This window comes from Coregonus lavaretus (assembly GCF_964263955.1).
Source record: "Coregonus lavaretus genome assembly, contig: HAP1_SCAFFOLD_2496, whole genome shotgun sequence".
NCBI classification, from domain to species: domain Eukaryota; kingdom Metazoa; phylum Chordata; class Actinopteri; order Salmoniformes; family Salmonidae; genus Coregonus; species Coregonus lavaretus.
Window position 1 is genome coordinate 52,027 of NW_028160231.1, and position 11,352 is coordinate 63,378.

An 11,352-nucleotide genomic window follows, 5' to 3' on the forward strand; every position below is an offset into this window, starting at 1 on the left:
TTGGATAGTGCAAAAGAGTAGGCTAGTATAAGAGTGGCCAAATTAAACTTGAAAGGAAGAAAAATTAAATCACCCCCATTGACCTTAAATCATTGATCACATTGATTGCTTTTAGGATTTCCAAATTGCATGAGTATTTAATAACGTTCATTTAATAATGGGAGGTGATACATCTCATATTTACTCATTTGAATGCTATAGCCTAAATGAAATGGCCTACATTTGACGCACTTACTGTATAGGCTACCTTCGAATTCCGTGCGAATTACGCACGGTTTTTTTTGTAGTTCTATGGATCCCAATGAATCCTTTTTAACACTCAGTTTAGTATCTCTTAAACACTTAATAGTATGTCATAAATCAGTTGTTATTTGTTTCTTAAATCACCAGGAAACACCACCACACCATATGTTTGAAGACCAGCCTAATATCAACTGAGACGCACAGGAGGAAGGGGAGTGTGAGAAAGAGAGAGCGTGTGTGTCAAAGTGTGTGTGTTAGAGAGAGAGCGAGAGAGAAGGGGAAAGCGCGAGAGAAGAGGAGTAAGGTTGGACTAGGTGATCGCGTCCTATCAAACCTCCAAGGAGCTGCCGTGTAGAATCAGTGTGCACAGGAAGGATCAGAGTTCCGACCAGACCATGGTGGTGCCAGCCCGCTGCCCGGGCCCCTGTGCCATGCTGGCGCTCAGCCTCTTCATGGGATACGGAGTGGTGCTCTGCGTCGCCGGCCAGAATGACACGGAACCCATCGTTCTGGAGGGGAAATGTCTGGTGGTCTGTGACTCCAACCCGTCCTCGGACGGCGGGGTGACTTCTTCGCTCGGGATATCCGTCCGTTCGGCGGGCGCCAAGGTGGCTTTCTCTGCGGTGCGCGGGACGAATCACGAGCCCTCCGATATGAGCAACACGTCTATGACCATCTACTTTGACCAGGTCAGGCGTCCCGGGAATTTGCGCATGCAAATATTGTCCCTATCTGGATAGATAATTCATTTGGGGATTGATAAGATGTTTAATATATATTTTTTCTGAAGCGGCATACAGCATAATTTGTTCATGCAAATGGTTTATGATAACTTGACCTGGGTTGTGTTTATGCGTTTGGAGATTTCTTTCTCTCAAAAACTTGAGAGCAGTTTTGGGGAGCCTCTGCAAGAAAATGTTGCAGTATGATAACGGGGACATTTTGATCGTTGTGCGTAATTACCCCAAATATGCATAAAAGCTGCAGCTTGATGCAAATGTTGTGATTTGAAAATATGTAGGTTATTGTATATATAGTCTGGCTTGTGTAGGTTTAAGGGACGCGCAAGCACTGCGGCGCAACAATAGATGTGACTACTGCTGTAAATTCTCCAACCATCAAGTGGAGTATTTTTACGCCCAGCTGGTGCGCTGGAGCATTATGGATAGTATTATATTAATTCATTGCACCCCCCCCCCCCCCCCCCCCCCCCCCTCCAACAAAACCAACGTGTATTTATTGAAATCAATGATTCGACTACTACGTTTATCGACTTCAACTATAAACATTTATTGTCCAATTGGAAAACCGCAAGTGACAGGCGAGCAGCATTGGATAATGTGCGTCGCGCCTTCACAGGACCACTCTATTACGCAGTGTGAAAGTGCTTGGTAATCTGGCTAGTTTAACCCTTGCCGTGTCTCAGTCTGTGATATGGTGACTCTGGGTGCTGATTGTGCGTTATCTTGTCGCTTTGTGTTGCAGGCTTTAGTGAACATCGGCAACCATTTCGATCTCAAAGCGAGTGTCTTCCAGGCGCCAAGGAGGGGAATATACAGCTTCGGCTTTCATGTGGTCAAGGTTTACAACAGACAAACCATACAGGTAAGACCAATGGTCAACATTTGCTTTACTATGATCGCTATTCAACGTTTTCTGATGGTAGGCCTAGTTGGGCTATAATGTATTGTTGTAGGCTATGCCACGGAGCAGCCTACCCAAATGGGCACATTATTGGTCCGTAATTAGAGTAGGCCAACCGTACGATGTAACAGGTCTGAAATCTATGCGTGCTGTTTCCGTTACACCAGGTCAACCTGATGCAGAACGACTACCCGGTCATATCAGCTTTCGCCGGTGACCAGGACGTTACACGGGAGGCCGCGAGCAACGGCGTTCTTCTGCAACTGGAGCGCGAGGACCGGGTGTATCTGAAGCTGGAACGGGGCACGCTCATGGGCGGATGGAAATATTCCACTTTCTCAGGCTTCCTAGTCTTTCCACTATAATTTAATATGCGATCACGGAAATCGCAAACGTGACTCCTCCACGGTTGAGGAACGATAAAGACAAACATTTGCTATTTTATTTGAACTAAACTGTCAGACGAGGAAGAAGACAACAGACATATGTGTACACACACACTATACAGTATATATTTAATTCAAACATGAACGTTTCTTTGGAGTTCATACATTCAAATCCATCGACCAAACCCAATCTGGAAGGATAACCGAATCGATCGCTCCGTGATGTATAGGCTACCACTTGTCGATTATTTGGATTTTATCACTTGGGAATCAATTAACTTTTGTCAACAGACAGACGAGTCAGTGTACCTCTGTGTACCCGGACTACTGAACAGATGAGAATAACGTTATATGAATCGAAGAACTAAAAGTCCCGAACTAGCCTACATGTATTTTCCAATCCTCTATTTTGTGTTTGTATAGCCTATGGCATAGAACTAGGGTTTCCGTCAAGTGAGGTGTATGGAATTATAACGGACGTCCAAGAGAAGAGTGCTTTCACGCCCAAAGCATTTTTTGCACGAATGGAAGATTTGTTTTGTTTTGTTTTGTGCTGTCTATGGTGTTCCGTTTTGGATGCTGAACATATTGAAAACAAGCCAAATGTAGGCTGCCTAACTATCCAGAGATGACATTAAAAGAGAAAAAAAGGCAACATATTTCAGCCAATGGAGACATCTATAGAAACTCTTTTACAAAAAACATTTATCGAATTTATAAAGTACATATTCACATTATGGTGTGTTCTACTCTACATTTCGGATCTGCGTAGCTTTGACTGATTTAGTGTCCAGTGACGTTGCTCACAAATGTACATTGTGAAAATAACAACAGAAAAAAATCCCTATATATGATGTCCCGCCTAATAAAAAATATTGTATTGTATACGCGTATCTATTCACTTTTATTCTATACCATTTTGGGCTTGCAAAAAAAAAAAAAGCTCGAAAAGACATCAGGTCTGAAGTAAGTTAAGAAATTAACGTTCAAAGTCGAAGTAATCGTGACAGAATAGGCCACTAATAAAGTACTGTACAGCGAACGTCCTTCTCGGACCTGTAGCGCACTACAGATTGGCGCTGTACATGGTTTTCATCTAGCAGCGGCTTGAACTGAATGCAATGCTACGCGCGTCACCGTACACTGAAGCCCACACCAAACCCCATTCAACTCTCGTTGTTGAAAATAGTAAGCAGATTGCTATCAACTTTTCATGTTTCTTTATTCTAAGATCAAAGCAGAGATATAACAAGACAATACAATAGCATATTGACATTGTCAAGACCGCTCTATTTTGATGTGAGTAGTGATAGTTATTCACTCATTGTAATTATCTTAGCCAAATAATTATGCAATGCAGAGACAATGCGATAATGTTTTGGGCCTGCTGTAGAAAAACAACTCTCCAGCACACACACACAAACAAACAAACACACACACACACACACACACACACACACACACACACACACACACACACACACACACACACACACACATACACAGATCAAAGTTGTTTTTCAGTTACGATGTACACGGATACATTGCTATTACATCTTCACAACTGAACAATCAATAGTACATCAATGAAGCCTACTCTATCTCTAGAGCTTTGATTTAATCACAATACTGCATGGATATGGGAGCATCACAAAAAGTTCAAATATGCCATATGCAAAACGATGCTATCAAAGATGCACCCCAAACAAGTCCACATAATTACAATTTCATTGTGGTACATAGAAACCAAGGAAACCACTATCTTATCATGTAAAACTGAAAGTGGGGAAAAAAAGTATTTAGTCAGCCACCAATTGTGCAAGTTCTCAAACTTAAAAAGATGAGAGAGGCCTGTAATTTTCATCATAGGTACACGTCAACTATGACAGACAAAATGAGACAGACAATTTTTTTCTCCAGAAAATCACATTGTAGGATTTTTAATGAATTTATTTGCAAATTTTGGTGGAAAATAAGTATTTGGTCACCTACAAACAAGCAAGATTTCTGTCTCTCACAGACCTGTAACTTCTTCTTTAAGAGGCTCCTCTGTCCTCCACTCGTTACCTGTATTAATGGCACCTGTTTGAACTTGTTATCAGTATAAAAGACACCTGTCCACAACCTCAAACAGTCACACTCCAAACTCCACTATGGCCAAGACACAATTGGTGGCTGACTAAAAACGTTTTTTCCCCACTGTAAATGTCTGGTCTATTTCCAGTGTGTGTGTGTGTGTGTGTGTGTGTGTGTGTGTGTGTGTGTGTGTGTGTGTGTGTGTGTGGTAGCAAGTATATTAATAGATGCGATATCAAATGGTGCCTAGATGCTGTATATAGGCCTATACCATGCAGGTCTGATTGGCATTCGTTCTTTGATCTAGGTTAAAGGGGAACAAACTAAAACAAACATTGATATGGATTGAAGATAGTGGCCATGAATGAAACAGATAGTAGAACAAAGGGAATTGGTGTGGTTTAGTTATAGTGTAGCCTAATAAGAAAATAAGGGAGATGGTAAGTACACCTACACTTGTCATGCCATGTGGAGTGTAGTTTTCAGCAAGGCAAGGCTGGGATGTGGATCAATGGAATACTTTAGTTTGACCTTTGCATTGGAGCCTAGGTCTCTGTCTGATTTAGAGACCAAACCCGCTTATTTGACTGTTGCTACAAGATAATAAACAGCTCATGGGTTGTTTTGAATTGTCATAACATTAGTATAAACTGTAGATTGTGATGCTTTATCTGATCTCATACATTTAAATTGAGAACAATGAAACACCATTTTCATAATGATGCAGGTGTGCACTGCAAGCAGTCATGACAACAGCAAGATGGCTGACTTTAGTGGTTGGATAAATGTGATTGGATAGGCTCTGCTCAAAAGAATGCTGAAATGTTCTTATGCAGATAATTTTTTGACTTGCCAATATAATATGTATTGAAGTTGATTAGCTCACCAGGATCTCCTAACTACGGTTACTTTATATTCAGCTATCAACAATGGCACAAAATACTGAGATTGTATAGTCTATTATACAGAAAATCTTATAAAATGTAATGTCCAAAAAATCCAAGATGGCAGCAGGATTGGCCTTGACAGTGGAACCCAGCTGGCAACTGCCTAGGGGATCAGTGTCTTAACTAGTTCGATCCAGTTTTTATATTCAACATGCCACACACTAGGCAGGTTTCCATTGGCCCAGATTTATTAGACAAAAGCAATGTCGAAAAAAAAAATGTGACATAGGAGAAATGTTCTAAAGATCGACAACGTTTTCATCTGTTCTACAGGGGTGGATTTTTATTTTGTCAAACTTTCTTTATTGCAACAAATGATGATGGAAACAGTGTTTTTCAAATAAATGATGATTGCCTAATTATTTTGAAGGTACGCAGGGAACTTGATGTCATTAAGTAACTATAAAACTCCACTCAACATTTAATTCTAAATGCTTACTGCTTTCTAAATCTATTTTTCAACCATAACAAATAATATTTATTTGCAGGACAAGGATTGTCTTGACTTTCAAGAATGCCTGAATTGCTTTGCCTTGTTTTTCTGGTTAGCTGGATGCAAGTTTCACCATCCAATTATTTCAGATCTACAGGAGTGCAAGTTTCACCATTGCACGGACTGTGGCAGTTATTATCATTATTAGAGTATGGCAAATATTAGTACTTTCTTGCATTCTATCCATGCTGGCTTTTGTGGGCTACCTGAGACATGAAACAGGTGGGAGGGCATACAGGCTGTGACCAATTTATTAATGCACAATTTGCCTACATGCATAATAATAATAACACTTCAACCACTTCATTTTTATTCCACACTCTAGATTATAGTAAAACAAATATTTATTTTAGGTGTGATGTCATTACGTCCAGCTGTTTTTATCGACACAAGACAGTTCAATGGAAACGCAATGGACAAGTTCATGGAAACGTAGCTAGTGTGTGAAGGCAACAGGCACTTTGAATAAGCTAATACTACCTACACATCTGTGTGGATATCGGCATCCATTGGTTTCTACTAATTACCAAAGCCACAATGTCAACATTGGCTATATTGTAAGAATTCATGAAAACAAAAACAAGCATTTTGGTCTTAATTGACAGTTAAGGTTAAGCATAAGGTTAGCAGTGTGGTTAAGGTTATGGTTAAGGTTAGGGTTAGGTTTAAAATCACATTTTAAGAAGATACATTTTAGAAATAGGCGGGTTTATGACTTTATGGCTGTGGTAACTAGTTACGACCACATCCGTTTTGCGGAAACGAGACCTAAATCTTCTAATGGGACTCCAACAACTGAGAGGCCTGCTGTTACTTCGACAGATGCCAGGCCAGGGATGAAGTAGCATGAAGTAAAATGGCTCTGGCAACCAACCTACCACTCACCACTTCACTCTCAACAACTTATTTGGACAGCATTTTAAAAAGCTCTATGAATTTGTGATTAAGCCCATACTGACTCAAACAGTCTATTTTCAGACCATTTATTTTCGTAAGTATGGCTGTATCTCATTCTCTTATCTCTTCATGGCTTGATTACTCAGAAATGATTCTACATTGTTGGTGGTCAAATTATCTCAATCCGTAGAGGCAGACACAAAGATATAAAACTAGAACTAGGGTTTGTGTACCCTTACGAAAAAAGATTGCCGTCAGAGTGCAGTAAAACTGCAGTACACTGCAGTAATTTTGCATTGTAACTGCAGTTCAACAGCAGTACACTGCAGTTATTCTGCAATTACTGCATCCAAAATACCAGAGTCGGCTGTAGTTACTGCACAATATTTTCCCAATTTGTAGAAGAAAATTGACAACAGGAAGCTGATGCTAGCACATGATCAATCCTAAACACTGTTTGCCACGACAGGCGCTAGATGAGTATATTTGATGTTACCACCATATAGCATTGAGGAACGTTAGCCACCTAGCTGATGTGTACATCTTTATGCCCTTATGGGTGTGAACCATGGTTAAAGTAGCCTATTGGGTGTTTGCAACAGATATCAACAAAAAATTTCAAAGATGTGAAATGATAACACCACCATGTGTCCGCCCCAATAACACCATCAATCCCTGTGTATGGGGGGCACTTTTATGGATGTACAGATGGCAGTATATTGTTCTTTGTGGGCCCGATATAAATAAGGATAAAACTGGTACCACCCATTAAAAAGCACTGAGCTAATATGGCCTTTTAGTGTTTTAAAGACGTCTTTGTTTCATGGTTAGTCTCTTGGAGGCAGGCATGCTTCTCGTTAAATATCCTTTGTGGCCTCGTCTCTGGGTTCGTGTTTCATTTAAACAGCTCATCCAGCAGGATTGTAGACTTCAATGTGTGCCCTCACGGCATGCAGCACTGCAATACTTAATGCATTACAGTCTAAATTACATATTAGAGTCATCAGAGGCATATTATGTATGGGTTCAGCAAGATGTAATGGATGTCAGTTGCAATTATTCATTAAACTGTAGGTTTGGTGAGGAGTCTTAAACACACACACACACATACATAGACACACACACACACACTCGCTCCCCTCAGAGAGACACAGCTGTAATTCCTACCCAGTCAGGCTTGAACAAAATGCCACATATCTAAACATTTGAAAAATGCCAGAGAAAAAAATAAATTAAATTAGAGCAATCAGATATTGAAGTCCTCTGGTGTTGACTTGAAGGCTGTCATCCAGAGAGCATCACAACTGTAACTCATCTCAGCCAGCATTGGTGTTTACACATCTAATTTAATTGCTTCAGCTTGCATTTATTGGTAAATGTAACAAAAACAAGTAAATTTTCTGGGAGAAAACAGTGGAGTATCTTTGCATCGTCCTGCCCAGACTTTTGATCTATACAGCTGAAATAAAACCATTCAATGATTATCATTCTCCTCACTTACCAACAATGCTCCAACAGTGGAGTATACGGGTGATTAACTATTGACAACTTAATGAAAACCATAACAAGTAAATACCATGGAACAGAGTTTGATCTTGTTGGCAATCACCATTAATCTTCAGATTTCCATCAAATTAAAAACACATTTTAGTTTAGTTTTAGTTTTTGAGGCCTGCCTAAGGGTAAAGCACAATAAACACAGTTGGAGCGTACTGTATATTGCTGTGTGCATATGTCGCTTTGCTGAAAAACATTGTGGACCTTATGAATCAATATACTCAATCTGATTGTGAGGGGCTCTTTACTGCCACTTTACAGTATGTAATCTGGTTCTCTGCAGAGTCCTCTGAACATTGAAGGACCAAACTGCTTCTAGAACAATGACAAGCCATCAGAAATCCTATTTCAGTAGTTTTCTATAGTTTGAAGCTATTTGACACACACAAAAGCCCCAGACTGGCTAATTGTCCCTCTGTCTCTCTGAATTTGGCAGAAGGAGTTTGCATCCACCCACTGGGCACAGACGTCATTTCAACGTCTATTCCACGTTGATTCAACGTAGACGTGGAAACAATGTTGATTCAACCAGTTTGTGGCCCACTGGGCAGGCTTTGTTTGTTCTAATGTCTCTCAGTAGGAATCCAAAGGACTAATAGGACTTCCATCATGCTTGACGCTTCCCCTTAAGGGGAACAGTAAAGAAAAACTCAAGCATCAAAATCACAAGAGACCCACTAACAATGTACAGTATCTTTTTATTTAACAATGAACAGCCAAGTAAATACATGTAGTCATGGCAAGTAAAACACCTCACACAAAATGTCTCCTCTGCCACTCATTTTCTCAAGTGTTCCTCAGCTATCCATGTGTTGCTAAATTTGCCCTAAGTGTGATTCTGGGTGAGAATAATCCTTTCACAGCAGTATTTTTATATTTAGTGTGCTTTCAGGCAAAGCTAGCGGCACTTCCTTCTGAGTTGAAACTATGCTTAGTCCCACACTCAATCTAATATCTAATGTGGCAGCAAGTTAAAAAGGAAATGTATACTGAATGGTTATCGCTAGCCCTAATGGCCCCGCCCTCTTTATATCATAGTCAAATCTCCTTCCATAGGTTTCTCTCCAAACGAGCTCTGTTAATTTCATGGTCCTGCGGTAATGGCATAGCAATAGGAACATAACCACCTGTGCCCTTCCCTTCCCCTCCTTAGGAATAAAACCAACCAATGCTTTGGCAAGGGAGGGAGGGAAAGAGGCAGGGAGGGAAAGAGGGCCTCATCAAGGGGAATTATGCCTTTCTATTCAAACATTTATAATCTTTAATCACATATTAGTGCTAAGACCCCTCATACATCTTATCGAGATAATAGTTTTAGCAACAAAAAGGTCAGAGCTGATGAAACACCAAGTGGAAACGTTGTCTTACTCTAACGAAACACACTTGGGAGTCCAAGTCCTTCCTACTATGCTTTGGGACATTGATTCATTTATTGATAGCCATCACCTGTTCAGAACCATTATATGTGCTGCATCTGTAGCTTCTATCCCTTCTCTTGAAGGGGGTTCAAGACCCCTGCGATCACTGTCATGGCCGCCTGATGACCTGGCCAATTTACACTTGAATGAGAAGACACGGTAGCAGACAGGGAGAATACACAGAGAGGATAGATAGATAGCACGCACAGCAAGCACTGCACGGTGGCTGGTTAATAATGCATCGGTTTGCCTAATAAGTAAAGAGACGCATATTACAGACCCAAACATCAGACAGACACCCGCCTCTGTGGAAGGACCCTGTGTCAATCAGCTCCCTGAAGAGATGGAGAGAAGGAGACCGAAGAGAGAAAGATGGAGAGAAAATAGAGAGGGAAATCTGTTTATTTCTTCTGTCTTTCCCCCCAACTCAGCAATATCCATACTGCTGAAATGTGCAATTCCCCAAAGAAACACCCCCCCCTCTCCCCCACCCCGCATCCCTCCTACTTATGGAGACAGTACAGTAGACTATGCAGAGCTAGGCAATGCAAGCCAATCTCGTATGAGGAACTTTGATGATGAGAGTCCCCGATATATCATCTGTCTACACATTAGATTCAGTCAGTGTCCCAGCCCCACAGCCTAACCAATTTAAACACTGTGCATCAGCACTACTCTAGCACTACTGTAGCAATAGGTGGATGACATAAATACACTGCGATGTGAGCTGGGAGATGCTCTGACACAGAGGGGGGTGTCATACTTACATTAGGTACAATCCTTTGATTGTTCCGTGGTTGCCATGGAGCTGAGGTGCTGTGAGGCCGCCTAGGCAGAGAACTCTTGTACATTTGTAAGTATTTTATAGTTTCATCAGTTTTTAAATAGCATTTTTTTCAATCATTGTTGTTCGTTTTTGATAACTTGTTGAGGGTTGACCTAAAATATCTGGTGGTAACCCATGTAGTTACTTGACTGGTGATGGGAAGTCCATTTATGTGGCTTGGCTAGCTAGCTAACTATTTGAACGATGCATCAACACAGAGTAATCTTTCCACCTGACCCAGTTTCTGGAAGGAGGTTGAAAGCGGTGTGCGGGATGAGAAACTACAGGCTCGCCTCGAAGGGGACTGTTCCGGATACTACCAAGATGTGGTGGTCTTTTCTGGAGCTTTTACAACCGCCGAAGCATCATCCAGGTGGGTGCTACATTTTCGGGAGTTGACGATCCAGCCTATTTAAATGTTGAGCTGAATATCGTAGCCGTCAAAGCTCCTGGTGAAGAGCTCTTGTGGCCTGACTAACATTTTCCCCTGGCTGCACCATCATGTAAAGAGGAAGACAGTTCACTAAGGCCGCATAGGGACCAAACCAACAGTGGACTTAAAACTAGCTCATGGATGTCCATAAATCATTCAATATTATAGAGGTTTGTGCCAGTTTAAGTTCAACGATATAGTAATGTTGTTATTTATGCTGGGTATGTTTATTTATGAACAAGTAGTTATTTAATTTCAAATGTGGCTAGTAGGCTACACGGGCAGGGTTTGAAAAATGGTGTGCATTGCTAAGACATAGACATAAGAGTTTGGGACTGTGAAATATTGCCACTATCCAAGCATTATCTCCTTTAACAAGCAGTAAAACGAAACTAGCAAAAACACAATTAGTATTTATTTGAGATTTGCAGG

The 11,352-nt window shown here is 40.9% G+C and overlaps 1 protein-coding gene across 1 annotated transcript; it reads left to right on the forward strand.

Annotated features, from left to right (window-relative positions):
- Positions 1 to 509: 509 nt before the first annotated feature.
- LOC311122011 (cerebellin-2-like) lies at positions 510 to 3,157 on the forward strand. The gene is made up of 3 exons (XM_084196440.1): positions 510 to 932; positions 1,729 to 1,848; positions 2,055 to 3,157. Exons 1-3 carry the CDS (start codon positions 639 to 641, stop codon positions 2,250 to 2,252), a joined length of 612 nt encoding a protein of 203 aa, XP_084052566.1. The 5' UTR covers positions 510 to 638; the 3' UTR covers positions 2,253 to 3,157.
- The last annotated feature ends 8,195 nt before the right edge of the window (positions 3,158 to 11,352 follow it).

Coding starts and splice junctions, on each gene's coding strand:
- LOC311122011 (XM_084196440.1), top strand. CDS start 639: ATGGTGGTGCCAGCCCGCTGCCCGGGCCCCTGTGCCATGCTGGCGCTC. Junction 933..1,728: donor TGACCATCTACTTTGACCAG/GTCAGGCGTCCC, acceptor TTTGTGTTGCAG/GCTTTAGTGAACATCGGCAA. Junction 1,849..2,054: donor ACAACAGACAAACCATACAG/GTAAGACCAATG, acceptor CCGTTACACCAG/GTCAACCTGATGCAGAACGA.